The sequence below is a fragment of the Leuciscus leuciscus genome (assembly GCF_965113295.1).
Source record: "Leuciscus leuciscus genome assembly, chromosome: 7".
Taxonomy (NCBI): domain Eukaryota; kingdom Metazoa; phylum Chordata; class Actinopteri; order Cypriniformes; family Leuciscidae; genus Leuciscus; species Leuciscus leuciscus.
This window is the reverse complement of record NC_138731.1, coordinates 38,944,148-38,970,093: the sequence shown is the minus strand read 5'-3', so window position 1 is coordinate 38,970,093 and position 25,946 is coordinate 38,944,148. Positions and strand designations below refer to the sequence as shown.

General features: G+C 35.8%; 1 protein-coding gene and 1 long non-coding RNA gene across 4 annotated transcripts; both read right to left on the bottom strand.

Annotated features, from left to right (window-relative positions):
* Positions 1–446: 446 nt before the first annotated feature.
* On the bottom strand, positions 447–25,946 carry ppp1r1c (protein phosphatase 1, regulatory (inhibitor) subunit 1C). Of its 3 annotated transcripts, XM_082176715.1 has the most exons (7): positions 25,800–25,946; positions 25,432–25,608; positions 23,410–23,470; positions 13,509–13,543; positions 13,125–13,191; positions 6,451–6,654; positions 5,724–5,915 (listed from the first exon to the last, which is right to left on the bottom strand). In XM_082176715.1, the coding sequence occupies exons 2-7, from the start codon at positions 25,510–25,512 to the stop codon at positions 5,776–5,778; spliced, it is 588 nt and encodes a 195-aa protein (XP_082032841.1). In that variant the 5' UTR covers positions 25,513–25,608; positions 25,800–25,946; the 3' UTR covers positions 5,724–5,775. The 3 variants fall into 3 exon arrangements, with proteins under 3 accessions (XP_082032843.1, XP_082032842.1, XP_082032841.1); XM_082176717.1 differs by lacking the exons at positions 5,724–5,915; positions 6,451–6,654; positions 25,800–25,946 and adding exons at positions 447–3,116; positions 3,662–3,817; XM_082176716.1 differs by lacking the exons at positions 5,724–5,915; positions 25,800–25,946 and adding an exon at positions 4,384–5,704.
* Positions 20,028–23,401, bottom strand: LOC309503862. Its single transcript, XR_014207903.1, has 2 exons — positions 21,723–23,401; positions 20,028–21,497 (listed from the first exon to the last, which is right to left on the bottom strand). It is a non-coding gene; the product is annotated as an uncharacterized lncRNA (long non-coding RNA).

Genomic DNA, 25,946 nt, shown 5'->3' with positions numbered 1-25,946 from the left:
AGTTTTGTGAGATTAACCTATAATTGTTAAGGCTTTATAAACTTTATAAATGTGCTATACTGAAGTCAACAATGAGAGACTGAGATATTTTGTTATTCATACAGTACATTTGTTGGAAATACTTGTTCAACATTCACTACAGATTTAATGTTTAAAAAAATATGAATTTGGTGCTGTTAACAAGCTGTTCAATCTGTTCAAACGCATTTAAAAATTGCCCTGTAGAAATCTCTTCTGACACAACCTTATAACTGATGAAGGCTGATTATTTTCACATAATTTCATTATTTTCATGTGTGTGTGTGTGTTGCAAAAGATCTCAAATAACCTACTAGCCATGTTAGCATCAGGGTTTGAAAAAAAAACTTTTTCACTCACTGGCATATTACTCAATTTCAGAACTTCTACTAGCCAAAACAGAAATAAACCAGATTATCAGTCACAGCTTGGATTTAAATATATTTATTATTAAATCTGATTCTGAATCATTGTATTGCTTTCAGCTTTACGACAGGCAATCAATGTTTGCGGATACCATTCAAATAAAATGGAAATAAAAACAAAATTCTGTATGACCTCTCGTATAGTTGCCAAGAGTTGACCTTTTTGCCCTAAGGTCTTGGACATTTATGAGAACGGGATGGAATAAAGTGGCCTCTTAATTGACTACTAGGGCTCTGGTGGAGAGTTAACCGGTCGAACAGCAGACAGTACAGTACAGTACAGTACAGTACAGTACAGACAGTTGTTTATCACACACCAGTCAAGGCGGCGGTCCAGAACAGTGAAACTAATCATAATACAGACAGAAGTTCACTTCAAGAATGAACTAAGTGTTCTCAGAGTTTGAATTAAGGCATTTGTAAAAAGAGCAAATGGAAACAGAATATAGCCTAGAGAAATAATATAGATCGCACTTTAAGTATAATTAGGCTATTCAAGCCACAAACTTGTTACTGAAATATGCACAATACACAATATCCTAGGGTGAAGTCACTACGTACTGTACATATATTTGTCCTAAATACTTGTGGGTTTTTTTAATGGAAAACTAGGCCTATGTGAGTGACGCTGTGGTGCGGAATGATTTTGAACAGCTGGAGTCATAGTTGGACGGCGTCAGTGTGCGTATGGTAATAGAAAACAATGTGTTCGAATCGGATTTTAATTCTTTCCACACCCTTAACGGAAATTTCCGTAATTTATGAGAAAACGCTTTGTTTTCACTGTTATACGTTAGGGGGCGCTATTACACGTCTTCCACATTCTGAATGAGTACTGAATCTCCGAATAAGAAGCAGAAACAAGCCATAGCATATGTAATCATATAAATAACGCGATCATCAGACAGGATATAAATCAAAACTGAATTCTGAATTCGATCCGGATGTAGTCTTTGACAAAAACGCAGTTTCTCAGCTTTTTGCTCAAAATGCTGCTTTTTCATGAAACTTATCCACATCGTGTTTTTTTTATAATAATGCATGAATCTAGAATAAAACGGGTTTTTGTTCAGATAATCATACAACAACAACAAAAAAAACTTGGAAGTTAAAGTTAAAGACTATATGAAAGTTCTCTCAGTGTGCGACCCTCTATGCATTGTTTTACAAATGTCTGAGGCTCCTTTTAGGGGAAGGGCTCTGATAGCGATGCCATGCAAAGTGATAGAACATAATTTATGAATCATTACCCGCCAAATTGGCTTGTGTTGATATGGGATTTTCACCCACATTTGGTCGGTGTTAATTTCAAACCCTGGTTAGCATGAATCAAGCTTGAAATCCATGTATGATGCCCACATTTCAGACACTCGTGTCAGAGGGCCGGTGGGCTGTACAACAGCCGTGTGGGACTTCAGAGTCACGTCTGCATAAAAAACAGGTCATACCTACAAAAATATTGCTTCTGTCAGAGAAAGATTCATCAATGCCGCCTCAGGCTCTTTCCACATGAGGTGATCAAAAATAACGTGGCAGGATGTGATTGGTTTCACAATCCTCCCCTTGTATTGCTAAATCATCATCAACGGAGCATCCGTTTTCTTATGCTTTTCATATTACAACTCATTAGAAAAATGCAACAACAAGAAAGTTAACATGAAATAAAACACAATACCAGAATGTTCAATGGTGTAAAAGAAAAAAAAAGTAACTACTCAAAATTAAAGCTGCAGTCCGTAACTTTTTGGGGTTAAAATTTATCCAAAATAATTTTTTGAGCAAGTACATAACCAGCCAGTGTTCAAAACTATCTGCTTGCCTTAGCTCGATTCAAAATGGTAAGCTTGTAATAATGTTTTTAATTCCAGTGGTACTGGTGGATTTCTGCAAGAAATTCGCGAATGTCTTTGTGTCATTATGTCACATCTGTACACATAAAGAAGGAGTCTCAGCTAGTAGGCTATGAGTGTGAGGATGTTGGAGGTGGAGATTTATAACCTTTTCTCACAGCACTTGATATAATTAAACATCAATTTGAGATTCACCCGTTGTAAAATGCAAAAGACTTCGGACTTTATTGCTACTATATTGCTATAGAAAAAAAGAGACATTTTCCGGTGAAAATTCTTATGTTGATCATACTTCCAAAAAGTAGAATCTGTGATTGACAGTATCGGCGCGGTGACTGACAGCCGCACATTCTCCTCAAAACACTGGATTCATCCGCGCTGTGCCGCGCCGAGGCACAACCCACCTGAAGTTGATAATTCCGCAAATAAATGCAATTGCAGATTTCTAACAGAGATGGCGACAAAGAGGAAAAACTACGGACAGCAGCTTTAACTACTAACCACTGAAAGTTTAAAGTCTCAGCGTTTTGACACCACGTTTTGGATTGAACAGTATTTTGGAGTGACATGACTATATTAATTGTCAACACCTGCAAGATGAAATTTACTTTCAAACAATTTTAATCATTAAAAAAAAAAGGAAAAAAAGTTACATATAAGCAAGTTTTTAAAAAACGGCTCCAAAAGGATATTATAAATGATGTCACTTCCTCATCATTCAGCCATTTTTACTCTGTCTGACAGTCTTTCCGTTCTCCATTGTTCTCCTCTTCCTCCTGGAAAAGTGAAGACGGGTCTGTTTGTTTTTTCAGCACCTTTACCCCTGTGAAGAGATTTGAGCAAGCGTCAGCTTATACCTTTTCATTACAGATGTGACTCTTAAACCATCGCACAACAGCTTACATACAGTATTTGAATCATAGCCTACTGAACAAACCGATGTCAATCTCCTTCTGTTCTCGCACTATAGATTGACTATTAACTTTAACCACACTGGCAGTGACTAAATTAAACATTAAAGATGATGACATTCATAATACTAGAAAGTGTTTTCAAAGTTGACGTGTCAATCATATTCTGCTGCTGAGTGGATGTGGCATTGGATAATTTTTTTTGGTCAAGCTTATATTTTCTGAATGCTCAGACTCAAGTTCACCAAGCGTTCATATGTAAATGAATGGAAGTAAATGGAACAAAGAATATCATGTAAACAGACCTTAACCCAAAACATAACCCTGAAATCTGATTGGTTGATAGCAATGCTGTTCCAGGACCAACAAACAACAAATCAACATAATCTGCAAATCGCACTGAAAACTTTTCCTACGTCACATTTCCATATTCGATGTGCTTATGATCTGGTCCTACCAGGGCCGAATGGTGGCTGGTGCTGGTACGGTGTGTCTTTGCGGCGTGGTGACAGGTCTCCGGGTTCCTCTGACAGTGTGTCCAGGTGTTTCTGAGAGAGTCTCGGAGGAGGATGACTCTCTCTTTCCTCTTGTTGGCTATCGCTGTGCTCTCTACCTGCAGGACGAACACAGCATGAGTCCCAGCATGCAGCAGTCCCAGTGTGACCTGACTTACCTCTTTAGATCCAGTTGACTAAAGTCTAGGTCAAAGTTTGAGAGCGATCATCTCGATGCAATAGAATATTTACAATTAGGAGGTTACAATAAGCTCTTTTCTTGGTGGTGATGCGTGTCATTTTTGAGCAAACAGAGCTGCAGAAACAGGCTAATCACAAGCTTCAAACACATATTGCATTGTCCATCTTTGTAATGCACCTGCACATTAGAAAATAAATATAAAGTTATACCACTCATATCTACTTCACTGGGGAAGGACCAAAATTTCCGGTCACTCAAGATATATATCAATAACATCAATTTCAATAATATTTCAAGTCAGCAATCAAATCTCACAACAGATGCATCAAATTTTGAATAGAGTACAACAGTGCCCGCCCACTTTTTCAGAGGCGTTGGTTCCAGAAGTAATTTTTCCATTAATTTCTCCATAGGGATTTAAAAAAAAGCCTTTGTTAAAGCGTTATAACCAGGCCAAGCTAGCCTTCAAGGTAAATCACAACAATACAAACTTTATAAAGTATATGAAAATCGACAAAAATACAAATGTACAAGAATGTGTACCTAACGGCTTTAGTTAGGGAAAGAACTACAATCCCATGAAGCATTGCGAACAGCATAATCAAATAAAAAAACGATGGAGAAATAGAAAACTACTAATTTAAAAATGTTGATTATTTATATATATATATTACGTTTATTGCAAAATATGCATATATGTATTTTGAGAGATAAACGATTTAATCACGTCATTCGCAGTTCTTCATGGGAGTGGGCGGAGCTATAGAGCTCTTTTGACATGTTTAGCTTGTTATGACTCTGACTGGTGGATTTTTAGTACAGCATCATGGGTAATGTAGTTTTTCACCACAAATCCAGCTGTTAAACACGATTATTTTAAAAATAAGTTGAAATAAATATGGGCTTCCGGCATCAACAGCAGCAAATCGCATCGTAGCTCACAGCAGTTAAAAGTTATTCAAAATCAGTTTTCCTCATGGAAAAAAGTAATGGAGTATTTACTTCCGGAACCCGACTGTTACGCACCATAGCCCTATTCTTAAGTAAAAAACAGGTGACACCTTTATCAAAAAGGTGAACTCAAATGCAGGAATTTCATTCTTACCGTCATTCTTTTTCTTCTCTTTCCACACTATCTGCTACTAGTTTGCACAGAAATGACATACTTCACCTTAAAGCCTCATTACATATTTTATAGTACAAATAACAAATTCAGCCTTCATTTATACATCTGAGAATGAGACAATTTAGAGGTGGGGATGAAGAACCAAAATGACAGTAACATTAGATAAACAGCACTTACTCAAAATTATTTACATCATTCCTTGTTTTTTTATTTCAAGCTCCAAAAATGTTTTTTATTTCATTGTCTCTACTTTACAAGTGAACCAATACCCATAAAGAAATTGTTACAACTCATCTGAAAGTGCCAAAATATGCTGCCCGTATTTCTGGTGCCACAGATATACATATTGGAAATATTTCAAATGCCATTTTATCAAATAGAAAAACAAACAGGTCAGATCATTTCAGTACAGATTTCCAAGTGAAGAACAAGCATTACATTTGACACAAATAAAATGAATTAAAGGAAGTCATCACTGAAAGGGAACTTAGAAAGAGCTGAGAAAGTACAATGCATGTATTTAGAGAAAACATGTCTTCTTATTCCAAAGAGTGGAGGGGACAGTAAATGTTTGGGACGGGTCTACGGTGTGCCAGGTACATTATTATGGCTATCGAGAGACAGCTGAAGGACTGCTCAAGTTTTTCTGCTCACTTCCTGAGGTGTCTGCTGTGTCTCCTGCATATGAATATACAAAACAATGGATAATAATAATGTTGAAAATTATAATAGAAAAAAGAATGAGGATTTTAAAAGAAAGTGGAGGAGAGACAGAGACAAAAAAAAAAAAAAGTCTTGTCAGTAAAGTCCAGCAGATCTTCCGTCCAAGCAATCAGCTTTTCTACTACATGCTCGTGCACCAAGAGATTGTTTATGGAGGGTAAAAGCACTGGAAATTAAAAAATAAAATCAATAAATATTTAAATAAATACAAATAAATGTGTCCATTTATTTTGTAATAACAAAATAAAGGCACCCATTTATTGATACAATCAATAATTAATGTTTGACAATTAAATATCTAAATAATTAAATGTACACATTTATTGTGTAATATTTCATAAAAACACAATTATTGTTAAAACATGTTTATCCACTTATACAAAACTAAAACGGCATTTAAATAATTGAATAATAAAAGGGTAATTTCTGAATGACACCTGTATGGATGAATCATGCACTTTTGGTACGAGAGATTTTTCATAATAATAAAATATTTTTCACAATTATTAATTACAGTCAGTAGTTTTTGACAGTAACATCTTTAAGAATAATAACATTGATTGAACCATTCATTTTTTGATTTATTTAATTGTTAATTGGTTTCATTGTTTAATTGAACGTACTTTGGTCCTCCATAATGATTTATTTATTTTACCCTGAGATTTAACCTTGTCCCTTCCCAGTTTTTGTTCTGGACTTACCCCCGGCCCCACTGCTGCCTGGCTGCCCCTCAGTACTGACAAAAGACTCATTGCCATTGGGCTCTGAGCTGTTGTGATTGGCCCACTGAGCTTCGTTGGCAAAATGCTGTGCTGTGATTGGACTGGGCGTGTCTGGGCTGTCAGAGAGCCCCGCCTCCTGCTGCTCCTGCCTCTGAAAGTGCTGCTCCACCACCAGCTGCAGCTCTGCACTCAACACAGGACACACAGCACAGCGCCACACAGTGGACACAGGCTATCAGCACAGGCGTGCGATGTGACACCTCTGAACCCCATCCAAATGTATGACATCAATCAAAGTACACTCAACGGTCGGCTATGAAATTGAAAATGAATGACTTACGAGATGTATGCATGCTATGTATATCTCAAACCAAAACGTTTTTTAACTTAAAGGAGAGTGTTTATGCATTAAACGTATTTATATTCACTTTTAAAAACAGTACAATAGACTTGTTTCATCAGTTGGGCATAGGGCTGGGCAATATAGAAAAAAAATCTGCAATTTACCTACACATAATTGTACTATTTTATTAATACATTAATATATATATATATATATATATATATATATATATATGTATATGTATATATATATATATATGTATAAATATATGTGTATATATATATACATATATTTAAATATTTGTCATCACTCAAAATGTCTGAGTGACACAAGCGAATTGTTTTTACTCGATTCATTAAAATTGAACTCAGTTGAATGAATCAAACCTACTAGCTTTAATGCAGTTTTGTGCATATTAGCGAGCCGCAAGACAATGAAAGATTGAAAAATTAATCTTCAAAATTATCATGATATTCACAATGTTGCTTCATTTTATATCACCAGCAAAATCAATGCAAATACGCAAAATAAAATCATATACATTCTCAATATATCGCCCAGCCCTGGTTTTTATCAACAGCACAGTATTTCTTATTGACGTATCAGAATAGAGAGCTAATGCACTGTAAGCTGATATCTCTCATGAAGCAGGTCTGAAAGCATCTTAAGAGCTTTCAGAAGGTTTCATCTGCAAACCTGATGATGATGTTGATGCCTAACGCTTACAGTTCTCATTTATACAACACACTCATTGTGCGAAAGACAATGACATAATTTACCAAAGTGTTAAAAATGTTTTTACAATGTTTCCTTGTTTAAGAAAGAATCTACCCTAATCAAAAACTTGAAAAAGCAAAATAAAATAAAATCAAGATACAAAACAGCAATTCCTAAATAATAAACTAACTAAATAGAAGAACTATGATCTACACATAGATAATAAAGCGCAACAGTCGAGTTACAGCAGAAAAAAATACCATTTATTTTAACCTTAAGATTTTAATACTAACAAAAATATCACTTGACACAGACGTACCATTAGCTTGGAAGTTTTTCAGTAATTAAATGTGAATAAAATTCCACAGAAGGCAGAATCAAAGTGATTTCAACCGCATTTAACAAAACTATATTTCACTGCAGAATTCCTGTTGAAGAATGACATAGTATGTCATTCTTCAAAAGGAATTTGGCAATTAATTTTAATTTTTTTTAAATGTAGTTGAAATATATATATATTTATAATCTAATTTAAATCTGGAAACAAACATAATTGGAATTATTGGACATTTCTGAATACTTTTTTTTTTTTTTTTTTGCTTCAATTTAAAGTTTGTAATATAATGATTTACACAGAGCTGGTTTGTTTAATTCATGGCTCTGTTAATTGAAGATTATTTTGAAATCCCTATGGAGAAAACGTATGGGAAAAATGCAATCAAGACCACTAAAAAGTCTGCACTATGTACAGTACACTCAGCAATTTTACCCTGGAAGGAGTTCAAGCTCTCCACTTAAATGGATTTTGTCACTATTCAAAGCAATCTGCCCCAAACTTTTCACAATCTCTGGCTAATGGACAGATAGAAGATCCCTACTTACACAAATGAGGTTTTGACACCACTGAACCACAACTAGCCCACACCAGCAGAGCGAGCAAGCTTGGCATCTCCGCAAATCAGATTGCTTTAGCTGTTTCTGCCCTGCACCGACCCAAAGGATGCTGAGTGTTCATTCAAAACTGCTCTGCCAGGCTGTCCATTTGAGGCCATCTCTCTAGAATGATGTATCTCTCTCTCCTCCCCCCACTCCAATCAATAGCTCAAGCTAATGTGAATTTAGCACGTCCATGCCAGGAAATGGCCTTGTCCATGAGTCAGCGAGGCGGACTTCACCACTCTCCCTCCCCCATCTCATTGTCTTAAAACCTCTACTTTGTCGCAAACGTGGCTTGACGGGCAGTGCACATGCTTCATCATGTTGCATGGTGGCACTTATGTGCAGACAACGTGAGTTTGAATCCGGCTTGGGTCATTTTCTGCTCTATACTGCCCCATTAATTGGACAAAAAGACATTAAAACAAGTATTAAAATAAATACTCTATTCATAATATTGCATGTACACTGATTAAAAAAAAGAGAAAAAGAAAGATGACACATTTTCACTGGAGCGGAAACCCCACAAGAAAAGAGAAACAGTGGCTATATACACACTGCAAAGTTAAAGGAGTGACATCTAGAATTGTCTCAATCTTCGATTCACAGTTGTTGGCTTACTAAAATACTGTATGAACTCCACAAATAAATCATAAATAAAGTCGGTATCACTTTACAATAAGAATTAATTTGCTAACATTAGTTAACTACATTATTTAAAGCACCCCTTTATGCTTTTTCAGATTTGACCTTTCATGTAGTGTGTAGAGCTGAATGTCAAAGGTCCGCAAAGTTTCAAAAATCAAAGTACACGACAAATGAAGTTATTATCTCCCAAAGGAAAGAACTGATTCTGAACTGCCTGAATTCCAGTCTTACTTCCTGCACAAACCGTAGATTTGTAACAAATTTGCATAATGCCAGTCTATGGTCTTCATTGGCTGCCTGTGAACAATGTCTACTTTGACTCGCCCTCAAACACTGCAGTTGTAGCCGAGGCCTGGAAGAGTTTGTTTCGTGTTATCAACATGTTAACAAGACACCGTTTTCTGCACTGCGAAAGCAAATCCACTTTGCATTCACTTCCAAAGGATGAGGACTCCGTCTCAAATTGATACGGTAAAACCGACGCCATCGTCATTGTTCGTATCACTGTGTATTAAGTGCTAAGGAAGATCCAGAGCTGAAATTCAGGTTTGGTAATTGACATTTCGTTTCCGACATGAGTTGTAAGCGGTAGACCAATCACAACAGACTGGGCCATCTGACCAATCAGAGCAGAGCAGAAAGGAACGGTTTCGAGAGACTGAATCCTTTATCGAACCTTTTCAGACATTGTGAGAGAAGAGGTGATGCTGCAGTGTATTATTAGAAATTCAAGTGTTTTTCGATCTTGGAGAGCTTGTAGGAGACCTCCAGAACACAACTAGGAACATTTAGAATAGCATAATGGGGCACTCAACATTAACTAACAATGAACAAGAGTATTTTTATTCATTAAAGGTTTAGTTTACCCAAAAATGAAAATTCTGTCATTAATTACTCACCCTCATGTCGTTCCAAACCTGTAAGACTTTCATTCATCTTCGGAACACAAATGAAGATTTTTTTTAATGAAGTCTGAGAGCTTTCTGTCCCTCCATTGAAAGCTACGCAACTGAAACTTTGATCATTCAAAAAGTTCATAAAGAAATCATAAAACGAATCGATACGAATCGAGCGGTTTAGTCCAAATTTTCGGAAGATACACGATCGCTTCATATGATGAACAGATTGAATTTAGGCTTTTATTCACATATAAACATTGATCAGCGCATATAAACAGAAGCTCAACTGAACAAATCTCATTGGTTCTTACAGAAGCTCAAACGTGCTGCGTAACACACGAGAGTGTGTTGGTGAATGTTTAAATGTGAATAAAAGCAAAAAATCAATCTGTTCATCATATAAAGAGATCGAGTCTGTTCAGAAAATGTGGACTAAACTGCTCAATTCATACGGATTAGTTTTATGGTCTCTTTATGAACTTTTTGAAGCGTCAAAGTGGTAGTTGCTTAGCTGTCAATGGAGGGACTAGGAACAACATGAGAGTGAGTATAATGACAGAATTTTTCATTTTTGGGTGAACTATCCCTTTAACATTCTCAAAGATTAATAAATTCTGTAAAACACACATTGTTCATTTGTTAGTTCATGTTAGCTAATAATGCATTAAGTAATGTTAACAAATGAGACCTTATTGCAAAGTGTTACCATAAAATCATTGCAGCTGAAAATCAGGAAAGAGCAAACACAAAATGAATCTCTAGCTATTTGATTAAAAAATACCTAAATAAAAAATTTAAATTAAATTAAATCTGAAAAGCTGTTAACTAGATGTATTTAACTGTGCAAAAAACTAAAGTCTTTACTTTGAATTAAGCTTATAAAGGATACATCTTACAAATGAAAATGCTTTTTAATGAAGAACTATGGACATAATGGTCTTATTATATCCTATTATATATCATTGTATAGTTGAAAAGTCTGAGACCACACTGAAAATCTGGGATTTAGAATCTAATTTAAACCTGAAAATACATATTGTTTATATATTTAAAAAAATATTAAGGAAATGTTCTTTTTAAATGTTAAACACTGCACTATTTCTAGGCCACTAATCAAATAATTATGTTTGTGAAATTGTGACTCTCAGATGTCATTGCTTCCAAGCTCAAAACGCTCTTTGAATTGTTCTCAAATCATGCTGGAAAAAAACACATGCTGCAAAATAGACGCATATTCACTATGCTGTCAGACCTCTGGGAGTGTGTGTGGTTGAGAGCGGAGGAACTGTGTTAATATTAGCGACTGATCCATAAGCACGAGCAGTGTGAGCAGTCTGTTGAGTGGGCTGCATGTGTGGGTCATTGGATGCTAGTCACCGCCTCCATCGGTGAAATATGTGTAGTGTGAATGTTAATGGAGAAGATGGCATGGCTGAGTAAGTAAGTGTACTGTGGATCAAACACAGATGGCATAGACAGATCATTCCTACTATGCAGTACATTTATTGCATTATTATAGTATTTTTAAAAAAGATTGACATTGCTTAATAATTAAGTTGATTTTACACAATGCTCTCAAAATTTTGAGCTGATGTTGTTATTTTTAATTGATAATCAGTTTATAGATTTTTCGTACTGTCATCAGAATCGCTTTCCATCCTGTTAATCTTTTGTAAAATCACATAAACTTTGTTTAAAATTACATAATCCTTCAGGAGGTGACATCCTTTTTGGAGAGAAAACAACAGCACAAACAAAGTGTAGTAACAGTGTAATACCCATGTCATTATACAAATTTCTGTCCTTATAAATCATATAAACAAGCACACACACACACACACACACACACACACACACACACACACACACACACACACACACACACACACACACACACACACACACACACACACGCACACACACACACACGCACACACACACACACACACATACACACACACACACACACACACACACACACACACACACACACACACACACACACACACACACACACACACACACACACACGCGCGCGCACACACACACACACACACACACACACACACACAAATAATTAAATAAATAGGACGAAGAATAAAAGTAATAATACAAAAATATTACAATAAAATAAGCAGAAGGCTAATGTACATTTCTGCATATCACAGTGTTATTTTAGTAAAATTTAGATAATAAAATAGTTTTTATTAATATTTTGAATAGTTTTTATTTGTATATTTTCTGTTTTCATTTCAATTTTATTTTTATTTAAAATTTGAATAATTTGAATTTAAGTTGAATTTTTTTTCTATTTCAATTTTAGTTATTGTAGTTAAATTAAATAAAAATGTGAAATTTTGCCTTTGCAATTGCCTGAAATAAAATTAAATATTAAGAAAAACGTATTTTATTCAATATTAAAAAATATTTAGATTTAGTATCAGTTAACTATAATAACCCTGGCATATTATGAACTGTATACAACTGTATAAATATACAACTGTTATTCAAATAATATTTATAATACATTTATTTATATTATACATAACTGTTATACATATGTTGCCTTTGGCTTGCTCAGTTGGGGATATTTTGGGGATATTTTGGGGATATTTGGTTTAATTTTGTCGATCAATGAATTCCTCTTGAAACAAACTTTGTTGTATTATTTTAATTTAATACTGTGAAGCTGCTTTGATACAATCTGTATTGTGAAAAGCGCTATACAAATAAACTTGACTTGACTTGACTATAATTATGAAATGGTTTGTTTGACTTGAGCATTATGATATTATTAACGGTGTAGAAAAATATGAAAGTTTAGCTAACTCTAAATCATCACTGAGACATTTGTTTATCATATTAATTTTCTAGCTATTGTATAAATATAATCAACATATAATTAAAAAGTTTAAGTGTTGAGTTCAGTCAAGGCCTTTTTTCTAAACGTGTGGTGTATCCCTTTATAAAAATAGTGCCGTAAATCCTGACACAAGCACATACATTTTTTAAGAGCTCAAAAGGTACTGCATTACAGGAATGACTCAGATGGTGTATGGTTGCGTAAGAGCCTGAAACGTCACATAATATGCAGATGGTGTATATGGTACCTCTCATGGTCGGTGGCGTGTAGACGCTCTGTTTCCTCTGGGCTGGAGACAGCTGGGCACTCTGGGCCTGGCGTGGACAGTGGAAAAGCACAGCGTGAGAGAGGGGATCTGATTTCACACAGACTCTATTTCAGGAGCTTTGCTCCAGCAAGTAATCAATGACAACTGCATCAGAACTCCATCCATCTCGCAGGAAAGCTGAGCATCTTAGCAGAGAGAGCTGTGCAGAGAAGAACCCGGAGGCTTAGCTTACATTACCACCACGTCCACTAAGACGGCTGAAAAGAAATAGCGTGTGATGTCTGATACGGTGTGAGTGAGGAAGATCAAATCTAATGCTCGTGTTAAGTGCTGGGTTCCCTGTTATTGCTTTAGAGTACTCACCTCTGTTTGATTTCCTGTAGTCTGCTTGTCATCTCCTGAAGGGGGAAAAATCAACACAGGGACTTACTGTTTTCAGTGCTTTATAGATGCAGAAAACGTAGCTAAAAAGTAACATAGCACTCCAAAGAGAGAAAAAAGATACTACATTATCAAAAATAGAGTTCTTTATTGGCATCTACTCTATGGTTCCACGAAGACCCTTTACAATCCACGGAACCTTTCCATTTATGTAAAGGTTCTTTACGGTGGAAAAAGGTTATTTCAATTATTAAAACGTTCTTTAGACTTAGAAAACAGTCGTTCTTTTAAGTATTGTTCACTGAAAGTTTCTTCAATGACACAAAAAAGGTTCTTATATGGCATCACTGTGAAATACCCCTTTTATTTTTAAGATTTCCAAAGTTTGGGGTCAGTATGATTTTTGGTAACACTGGTTTGATGGTTCACTTTAAACATTCTACTAAGTAACTTTGCAAGTAAATGTCAACTTATTCTATTAACCCGAACACTAACCTAACAGTCTACTAATACTCTAATGAGAGTTTTTATTTTAGTTTATTTTATTTATTTTTAGCAAGGATGCAATAAAATGATCAAAGGTAACAGAAAATACATTTATAATGTTACAAAGAATTTATATTTCAAATAAATGCCTTTCTTTAAAAAATAAAATAAAAAATTCCGAGAAAATTTATCACAGTTTCCACAAAAAGATTAAGCAGCAAAATTGTTTTCAACATTATAAATAATAAGTAGAGATGCAGCGATTGCAATTTTTTTTTATAAGTGTGATCTGCCGATAGCGATTTTCGCCCTTTCTGATTTTCTTTCTAAGTAACAAAAATCTACTTTTCTTCAATGCAAAATTTTATTTTTATAAAAAAAGAAATAAAAAAAAGTAAAAAGTCAAACACAATTTCAAACAACAGCACAAATAAATGCAATAGAATAAAGAGAAATATGAAATAAACCCAGCTGTAAGTTTTTCAGGTGGGTATACAGTATATTCAGGTTAAAACTTTTCTGCCAGTTTTGCTTGGTAACCCCAGTAACTTTTACAACACCTGGTTTGTACTGTAAGTTCTCATAGTTGCACCTTAAAGAAGCACACAGAGTAGTGGGGGAAAGTTGCTTGTATTTGCTATTACTGAGTGATTCAATCCTTGTGAGCACGGCACAATAATGGGCATGGGCTGCACACAGAATGTGACAGTTCAGTGTAAGCCACCAGCCTAGGTCATGTGATCTTCCAAAAAAGTCATTTAATTACTTGAGGAAACATAAACAAGGTCTTAATTTAAAAATTTTAATGGATAGTTCACCCAAAAATGAAAATTGTAATTTACTCTCCCTCATGTCATCCCAAACCCATAAATATTTCATTTTCAGAACACAAATGATGTTTTTTCCCTCCCCCAGATTTCATTAAAAAATATCTTTATTTGAGTTCTGAAGATGAATGAAAGTCATGAGGGTTATTAATGACAAATTTCATTTCTGAGTGAACTAACCCTTCAATGAGCATAGCTGAAAGGCAGTACAGATAACACTGTGACAACTGATCACGTCTATCCACATTTCCCTGTTGTAATATTGTTGTTGTTTGGTTTTATACAGGCGTCTGATATTGATGAAGTCTGGGCACAAGTATCTGTTGGGGTGCTGACGTCTCTTCTAATCTTCTCTACCCTGACCCAGAGTCTACTGTCATCATTGTTGGGGGAAGTATTGGACAATCTCCAGAGCCTACATCAAGCAATTTGCCTTTTGTTTGGGCTGTCATATGCCATATTTGGATTGCTGCTACACTTCCAAGTTCATCCAAAGAGTGATGCTTGACTTGGGACAGAACAAAAAAACTAAAAAAACTAAAACTAAAGTGACTTTTTGAAAATAATTATGTAAACCAATGCCAACTTGTGGTGACCAACCCTGTGCCATACTTAAGCTCATCCTACTGCTACCTCCACTGTTTACAAGAAGCACACACTAAATTAGATTTTGTTTTTGATTTGTTTAAACATAGTTCTAATACATTGCTGGTGTAATTCATAATAGCAAATGTGCAATGTCAGTTGGTGTAGAAGAACCAAAAAAACATATATTATTTAATTTTGAACTGTCTCTGTGTGTATAATTGTAAATGTGATTAATGGAACCTTTTTTTAATTTATTTGTTATGGATGTTTGAATCTCTTAAAGCTACACTGTGTGATTTTTTTAGTTGATTCTTAGCAAAAAACACTTAGTTCTTTAAAAAATACTGTATGTGTGCTCATTAATGTATATTTACTTCTTTCAAGTAATAAAGTATTCTCGTAAGTTTATAATCTGCCATTGAAAGTACATACGGGTGAGGGGTTCGAATGCCGGTCGCCATGTTGCCCCTCCATCTTGAAACTACATTAGCCAAAGAGGGACATACCTGTAAATTCAAGCTTTGCCTTTCGCGCTTTACACTCAGTGACACAGAGACGAATGCGAGGGGGAGATTACTCGCGACTGCCGGCAGATTTGAAAGATTGCTGATGGAGGATCACGCCTATTTTCGAGGACATGTAGCAGAGTCGCCAAGGAAGCGAAAGAGAGAATTAAAACGTCAACGCGACAGGCAAATCAGCAAGACCAAAGTCAATACTGGAGTAACTTTTCCCAGATGGAAAGAGCTCATGAGGAGCAAAGATTTTAAAACGGACACCGAAGTTGCCTGCTTTCTCCTCGACAGGTAATCCAGCCTATTTGTGTAAATTCGAAGTTTTATAGTTGCTTGTCTAAACATAGCATGGTTGTGCATAACGCCAGAACGACCTCTAGTATAACTTGCGTTACTTTTCCTCACGTCAATGGTGAAAAAGTATTGTTTACCTTGTAACATAAATCTGTGCTGCGACGGATCACAGGTGATAGTTTTAAAGGCGCAATTGGACGAAGTCGAACTGGAAGCCATGTTAATCTTGGAATAATACGGCCACCGTAGGAGTTAAAACGCCCTCGAAATTGAAAGGAACAGAAACTAATATTCACTGGGTAGTCATATACAATTTCACCGCTAGATGGGGGAAAATATCACACAGTGTAGCTTTAAGTTACTAGAGAAACATGTTCTTGCAAAAGGCAAAAGGCAATCGGTTTGCATGGTTTTAACAAGTAAATCCAATTGCTGTTCAAGTAAATACAACCGAGAAATACCAAGTTGCAGGAAATGTTACATTAATTAGCTCAACTTAAATAAATTTGTTGTTTGGAAAACACACATAGTATATTGCACTGGAAATGATTTAGTTAATTGAACTCACTAAATAAGCATTTGTTAGTACAACATACTATTCTCATTTCACTTGTTTTTTGGAATTTACAATGCAATATGTTACATGATGGAAACAATGTGCTTCATTTATTCTAAATTTATATGTCCACAAATTCTGTTAAAGGACACTAGGGGTAAAGCCAAATTTAGACCAATTATGTCTTATTTGATCCAAGAATGGAATACGTTAGGCGACTAACAAAATTAGATTTTAGATTCCACTCCCAAGTTTCTTTTTCATAATGCAAACTGCTTTTAGGAGGCCGACCCATTTCTTTCCCTGACTGCACTAAGTGGGGCTTATACATTATTTCAGATGCTGAAAAGTGGGGGTATTTGTTCATATTCAGGACTTGAAAGACCAATTTAAACTTCCATGGTCATTATATTTCTTTCAGGCCAACTTACAGTTTCATGCATGCTCTCAAAGCGTATGGATGACGTGAGGAAACAAACTGATTCTTTAGTGATCTGTGGGCTCCGAATGATTTTATGAAAACTGGAGTGTCCTTATAAACCTTTCTTAATTTGCCTATTATGCAGTGAGGATCTGGAACATTCGCAATCTGATATTCACTGGAAGGTTGTTATTGCTGCAGCTTCAATGAACCAAAAACGTCAAATTATTCCTTATCATTTTGTTCACAGATATTATTGCACACACAGAAAAAAGTGTTCAGATGAAAACATCCTGATATAACATTACATATCTTTGCAATGTTTTTGAAAGAAAAATACAAAATATATATATATATATATATTGTGAATTTTAATACATTTTAAAATGTCATTTATTTCTATGATTGCAAAGCTGAATTTTCAGCATCCTTACTCCAGTCTTCAGTCTCATATGATACTTCATAAATCATTCTAATATGCTGATATGGTGCTCAAGAAAAAATATGAATGAATAAAAATATTAATTTCTTCAAAAAACAAACAAACAAACAAACATACTGATACCAAACTTTTGAAGAAGTCACATTAAAATATTTACAAATGTTATTAGATTTAAAATACCAAAGTTGCATTTATATTGAAGAAATATAGTACTTTTTAGCAATGAAAACAATACCATTTATATAGAAGAAATATAGTACTTTTTAGCAATAAAAACCATACCATTTATATTGAAGAAATATAGCACTTTTTTTTAGCAATAAAAACAATAGAAATATTGCTTGATCAACATGATTTACAGTGTGATAAAAAGTCATTGCAAAACATGATTTAAAAAAAGTGAAATTAGTTTCCGACAAAATAATTTGTTTGTTAATGCCATTTAATTTGAATGAAATTCAGATATGTTTTGGGGGCCACTATGCTTTTAACACTAATTTGTTATGAAAGTAGTCTGTTTTGTATCGTACATTCGTACAATGAAAGCTATTATGTACTGTGAGGAGCGTATGCACCATCAAAAGGACTGACGTTCCACTTGTTTAAGGGGGAAAGAAGACTTTAAAAGCCCCTGATTTCTCTTAAAGCCACTGAACATCTTTATTCCCTGACCTAATAGCCACTTAAGCCCCTAAATGAAGTCTGAGCAAACGCTGGATTATGACTTCAGACCTGATGTTAAGTGGAAACAGAGGTACACAGTGAACCACAGTAGCCAGAAGAGCTTTCTTCCTTTATGGGTCCACTGGCTCCACACATGAGGACCTTGTTAAAAAGACGAATCGTACAAAACGTCCCTGCCATAGGCACAGGTTCTGCTCAATGAGCACTGCACCAAATTACCACTCTAACCGCAATAACAAGCCAAGCCACTTTTCAACTTCATCTTCTGTTCGCAGTTACACGTTGCCCAGTTTATGACAAGCGGCGCTCGTGTGACGCAAGTTCTTAAAGCTTCAAAAACGTTCTTTATTAGGGACCGATTCCAAGTGTTTTGGATCAGAGGAAGAAATGCCAGCCAAACAAAGAGGTTCTTGTTTTGTGAATGCAGCTCTGTGTGTCCCACCTCTTCTACACGCCCCTGCGATCTACATCCAAAATCACAACCGCAACTCGACAACAACTACACAGTGATCAATCTGCATCAATCACGGAAAACAAACAGCTCTGAAATTAACAGCATTTCCCAGTCATTTGTCAGGTTTGAATGGCTTTGCTGGAGAGCATGTCATCTCTGTTGAGTAAGACCTGGCGAGCGAAGGCAGAGAATAAACGGTCTTAGTCAAGGGAAGCTTGTGAGCTCATAAAAAGGCCTTCTTCTCAAGCAGAACTGGCAGATGGCAATGCTGGCTCCAGCGGGAGGGTTTGGTTTAGCTTTATCATGAAAACCAGTCAACTCTGCCAAGTCAAACACGAGAGTATGGGCACATATGATCTCTGTGAGATTCCAGACAAGAGTCCACAGCACTCGGATGAAGTGGATCATCACTATGTTTATTCACTGATATTGAACAACTTATGAAGACACTGGATGTTTGAGATTACCGTATATATCACTGATTCTTACGACACAGGACAAAACATGTCACAGCTTTACCACACACGCACACACAATTTTATTTACTGTTTATTTGATCTAAATTATTACATTAAATTATTACTCACCACCCCTTAAATAGCCTCAAACCAATACTTTATGCATATTAAAAAAATAAAAAATATAATATCATACAATACAATATAATATAATATAATTTAAATATAAAAAAATATATACTAAAATAAAAATAGATTTAAAATGTTTCACAGCTTTGTCTCTACCTTTTGTAAACAATGCCAGATATTTATTTAAAAATAAAATAAAATAAATAAAATCAAGCAAGATCAGATGTCATCTTTCCATATTTTACTGGCTATGATTTCAACAACATCACACAGACTCTAGTGAGTTATATATTTCATTTAAGTGTGTAAGTGTAAGTGTGCTTATATTTTCTGTCACAATCATGTCAACTAACATTGTAAAAAAAATTTTTTTTTTTACATTTTTTATATATATTATTTGGACCTATCAGAAGCTGTATTTAATACATTTGTGATATGCAAAATATGCAAAAACTCTGAGGTGACAATATCATTGATAGAGCTGGAAATCAATTTGAAACCATCCTGTAATCTCAATTTATTCATTCAATTAAGTGAATGCTAAATTTACCATTATTAATCAACAAAATCACTCATTTTGTGAGGAAGTGTAAGAAGCAGGACAGATTCATTTGAAACTATTTGAACAGATACATAAACTTGATTTGTTTCCTGTTCTGTAGCCTGTTTTGCAGTTCTCAACAATCACTCATGTCTGATCTCGAAGTACGCATAGCAATCAAAAGATTCACTGTCACAAAATGAAAATATGACATCATATGCTTCTGTAAAGTGTTGCCTTCAAGTGTTTCTGGGAAGTTCCAATTTTCAAACTTGGAATAATTACGATGTGATGTGTTATAGATTTTTGGTCGGAATAAATTGTAAGCATTGAGCAATTTCATATTTCTTTCTCTCTTTTCACTTGACTAACACAGGAAGCTTTTTTAGCACTAATGCAACACTGGAGATCAAAGGATGTGCATTAGGTGTAGAAATTAGGATTTATCTGTGTATTTTATCATTTTCATGAAGCCACAGAGAATTATGGGAAATTTTGTCCCACAAGCCTGGCGCCTCATAAACATGGCTAAATGTGCTTTCTGTCAAGCTTTATTACTGTTTATCAAAATATAAACAAAGTAAATTATACAGTCTTACAATTAAAACTTAATTATGAGCAATCCCTATTAGCCATCACTCTTTATTTTCCCAAGTAAAAACATTGTGGTGGCACTCAAATCGTGAACATGATCGTTATGACATGACTCGAAGGCAACATTTGTTTGGACTCTAGAATGATTTCTCTACATTTACAGTGCCAAAAAACGCTTTCTCATGTGGGCTGTTGAGTGGGATTAGGGTCGAGGTTACCATGTTTACAGATGACGCTAGTGTGTTGGTATTTCCCTCAAGTAGAAAACTTTATTGATTCTGCTTCCATGTGGAAAACATATGAACTTCGTCAGCATAATGTAAGTTTGATGGCAGAAGTCCTCATAAAGACTTCAAGAATGTTCCATGCAAGTCTTGAGGAACAGCTGCTGTATGTGAAGCCAGAAGCCAGTTTCTGACTCAGAGTAAAAATTACAAAAAGGTAATTGTTAGTTTAAACTATAGAAATGAAGTGAGATCAAATGTTACACTGTCAGATCGAAATTTGCAATTGTGATTTAAAAGTCATAATCATAAGAAATAAAGTTTCAATTGTGGTTTTCCAAATTGTTGAAAATGATTTTTGTGAGATACAATTGAGAGATAAAAACTCACAGTTGGTAGATACTGAGTCACACTGTGAGATTTAAAGCCATATTGTAAGACATAAAGTCACATTGTGGCATATAAAATCACATTTGAAGACATGAAGTCATATTGTGAGATATAAAGTCACTATTGGTAAATATTAGTCACATTGTGAGTTTTAAGCTTACATTACTAGACAAAGTCATCTTGTGAGATTCAAGGTTATTTTGTGAGATTTAAAGCCATATTGTCAGATCAAATTTAAAGTCACAATTGTGAGATATAAAGTCACTATTATGAGATATAAAGTCACTATTATGAGATATAAAGTCACTATTATGAGATTTAAAGTCATATTGTGAGATTTAAGGTCACAATGTGAGATATAAAGTCATCTTGAAAGATTTTAGATCACATTGTAAGATTTAAAGTCATAACTGTGAGATATATAGTCACTATTGTAAGATATAAAGTCATATTGTGAGATTTAAAGTCATATTATGAAATATAAATTCACATTGTGATATTTAAGTATAATGTTACATTAGACATAAAGTCACCTTGTGAGATTTATGGATATATTGTGAGATTTAAAACCATATTGTGATATTTAATATCACAACTGTGATATATAAAGTCATATTGTGAGGTATATAGTCACTATTGTGAGATATAAAGTCATATTGTGAGATTTAAAGTTACATCTGGACAAAGAAGATCAAATTTGGATATAATAAAGTCTTATTGTGCGGTAAATCATATTGTGATGTATAAAGTAACTATTGTGAGACATAAAGGCATAAATGGTATGATATAAAGACACATTGTGAGATTTAAAGTCACAATTGTGAGAATATAAAGTCATATTGTGAGATATATAGTCACTATTGTGAGATATAAAAGTCACATTTTGAGATTTAGTCACATTGTGGCATAAGATCATTTGGACATAATAAAGTCATATTGAGAAATATTGTCATATTGTAAGATATACAATTGTAAAATATAAAGTCGCATTGTGAGATGACAGGCTTACACTAAGACAGACAGGGCTTACACTAAGCCAGGATTAGGCCTTAGTTCATTTAGGTAGCTTTTATAAACGTCCCTTAGAAAAAAAAAAACATTACTGGTGTGCATCTTGAGACAAAACAATGGCACTGACATATTTGATGATATGTCAATGCAAGTTGCTTTCAGTTAAAACGGCTCAAACATGCATTTTGGGACTAGACTCAAGCCTTGTCTGTGAAACTGGGGGGGGGGGGTAGAGTCACAATTGGTAGATATTACGTCACATTGTCAACTATAGTTCTAGTCAATTTTGTATAGTCATATTGTGAGATGTAAAGTCACAATGTAAGATATAAAATCGCAATTCCCATTTTTATTTACTCTGAGGTGAGAACAGGCTTCTATAAAGGGTCATTTGCAGAAGCACATACTAAGTGTAGGTATAATTGAATCTCAGCAAAATACATCCCAACCATTTCCCAAGCAACCCTGAACTCCCCTCAAAGATAAGCCCTATCGTTCTACGTTAAGGTTAAACTGAAAGTTCACCCAGAAGAGACAACGCTTGAAAAAGATGACAGAGCTACGGCTCCACGGTCTACACAGACTGGCCGTTCGCATATGCTGACGCCATAGGTGGGTTGTTTGTGCTGATAGCAGCCTGTTGACCATTGCCACATTCCCAGCGTGTTGTCCTGTTCCGACCCAAGGCTAGATTACAGACGCTCATACGTGAAATGACCTCGCCAGACCTATCATATTGTCCTTTAAACCAGAAGAGCACATTTCCTCCCGCAATATCATATAATGATTGTACATGAGAATTGGAGAGGGCCTATTTTCATAACAATACAGAAACCCACGGCTTTATGTAAACAAAGGCAGAAATTCAAAAGGAATACTTCACAGCTGAACCCTTAGAGCAACCAAACCTTGAAAAACACAACCAAATGATGCTCAAATACACCAACTCTAGTTTGTTTTTGAGAGCAGTCATGAGTTCTAGCCCTAATGCATTAGGGATGCTACATAATCAAAGCAAACATATAGAGTTTGAGATCTGTACAATGAGTGAATACTGGGAACTTTACTCTAAAGGTTCTGCTTAATGAGAGGCAGACCGTTCACTGTAGATTCTTATCTTAATTTAGATGCATTTAGGTTGCACAAGGGCTTCAATAGTAGTTCAATAGAGCTTTGTGTGCTACAACCCAACAGTCCATATAGGTTGAACCAGCTCTTTCAGTGAATGTAAACAAGCATGCAACATGTTTAATGGTTTAAGGCTCTTACCTGATGCACTGGGCTCATTGTAGATGACCAATGTGGCTGGAGTTGGTCTGCGCTTGCGAATCTGAAGAGAGAAAGAAATACATTTGATAATAATATTATAATTCACAAAAGTGGAGGTACTATATGAATAAGAGGGATTCTTAGGCCTGACATGGAGCGGAGTGTCTAAAACCCCTTCAACTATGGTAAAATCCCTGTGATACACAGCCTTGAGTGGCTTTTTAGTTTAATATTATGCAGCATCCTGCTGGGGGGAAAAAACCCTAAGCCTAAGCTGGTTTTCTGATCTTAGCCAGCCTGACCAGCTGGAAAATGCCCTCTAAAACAGTTAATAAACTAACAAACCAGCTAAGGTACCAAATCACGTTATTTAATAAAGATATAAAGAGCAATTATTCCGCTTATATAGTTCATTTCACATGTAGGCTACCTCAAAATGTTACTTAAAGAAACATGATCTGTCACCTTTTCAGAGAGGGGGTTTGTCTGTGATCCAGGTTATACGACAACTTTGAACATGGCTCATCCAAATAGGATTTAGAGACATCTCCATAGTTGTAGTATTACATGATACTTTTAGTACTTTTGTAAGTGACAATAACAGATGGCACATGGGTGTAAAATGTTCATGCTGACTGATTTCCCCCATGTGTCCGGACACCAGCATTTGTTTGGTGATTCACTGGGGTCAATATAATCAATTCCCTGAAGAACGCTGCTGGGTTTAGATCACATTTAGCCTCACAACATGCTGTCTCAACACATGTGAAACAGCATGAGCTCACACTCAACAATGTCGTTCTCCATCCATGTGTTTTAAATATACCTAAACATTAGAGTCAGTTTGATCAGAAATAAGAGAGATCCTATAAGAATAACCCAGAGTGTGAGAGAGATTCAGGAGCCGTCGCTTGACCTACCGGGCCAGTACTGCGTTCTCACAACATCAACGTTTGTTGATCATGTACATCTGTTATCAAGCCCCAGACAACTCACTGGCTGCATGACCTCAAGTTTCTCATGATCTTACTGGATGTCGCAAATGCTGGTGGTGTCACCAATGTAATGTTTTTTAACTTGGTAAATAGCTTGTTGAAAACGACTATTCCAAGCGTCTTGGATGCAGATAGATTGAAAGCAAAAGTTTCCAGCAAAAGCCAATAAGCTTGCCAAATGTTTATCCAGCATGTGTTGATTTTTGGCATGTTGGTTCCTGAGAAAAAGATTTATGCAAATTAATAATATAGGGGAGACCAGGGCCAGTTGTCACAAGGCTTATATAAAAAATTTTGTCAAAACAATTTTGAACAACTACTAGCCTCATTACACCAGCACATAAAATCACTGCATTGGTCCAGGTTCATTTTAAAAGAAAAAAAGTCTCAAAAAGCAAGAGCGAATGCCGCCTTTACTGATGGAGAACTTACTCAGCACAAGAGAGAGTGCCACTGATTGGACATACCGGCATCATCATAAAATCAGCCCAGCACTTTCCTGTTATCACACTGTCAGCAACAGCACCAACATCAAACACTTTTACTGCCAGACATGCAGCCTCTCTGCTGGATCCGGATCCATCAATGAACAGCTCTACTAGCTGGAACACAACAAATATCTAGTCTGCTGCATGCAACCACAATTAAAAATTTTTTTATGATGCACGGTTTCCCTTTACCACCAAATTCACACTCATTGCATTACCGTTGTCATTTTTTATGAGACAAAAACTATTTTGGCATGAAGTATTGAAATGTAAAAGCAAAGAGTAAATATTTAATTTCTTCCTCACACTAAAGTGCATGCAAAACACTATTTGTTTGACGCATTACTGTTCTGTGCTCTAAAAAATTACATATTTACCAAGCACTACAATCCCACTATGCATGACATCATATCATAAAACTGATTTTGGCATCAATCTGCAGAGATCTGATGCTTCAAGACCGTCTCAAGGGAGCCAAAGAGCAATGCAGGCCAGTCTCCATTAGGCACAATGCAATAAAAGAGCCTCTCTCTACTTACATGCTCGGCCGCTTGGGGATCCAACTGGCTCTGGAAGAGTGGAACGGCAAACTGAATTTTCTTGGGGCTGTTGGGCTCCATGCTGAAAGAGAGAGCTGATGGAGAGAGAGATGGAGACAAACTGGACCCTACTTATCAGCCCCTGTGTTTTCTCTCTCTCCTGTACGTCCCGCCTTCCTTTACTCCACGGAGAGAGAGAGAGAGAGAGAGAGAGAGAGAGAGAGAGAGAGAGAGAGAGAGAGAGAGAGAGAGAGAGAGAGAGAGAGAGAGAGAGAGAGGGAGGGAGAGAGAGAGAGAGAGATCAGCCACAGAGACAAGCAGAACAAACAGTCAGTCTGTCCTTCCCACATCCATGTTGTCCCACTCACTTCGCTTTGCTCCCGTGTCCCATAAACCTCACAGAAGCAAGGATTGGCTGCAGGTCTTTCTCAGTGTGAGTTTTCCGACTGCTCCGGGACACGCTCAGATCTCTCTCTGCTTTGCTTTCTCTCTCTCTCTCTCACTATCATTAGCAA

Bases quoted from the DNA above. Each gene is read 5' to 3' on its own strand.
- ppp1r1c (XM_082176715.1), bottom strand. From the start codon at position 25,512: ATGGAGCCCAACAGCCCCAAGAAAATTCAGTTTGCCGTTCCACTCTTC. The intron at 13,192-13,508 runs GTGAGTACTCTA...TGTCCACGCCAG, and splicing joins CTACAGGAAATCAAACAGAG to GCCCAGAGTGCCCAGCTGTC. The intron at 5,916-6,450 runs GTAAGTCCAGAA...TTTAATTTCCAG, and splicing joins AGGCAGCAGTGGGGCCGGGG to TGCTTTTACCCTCCATAAAC.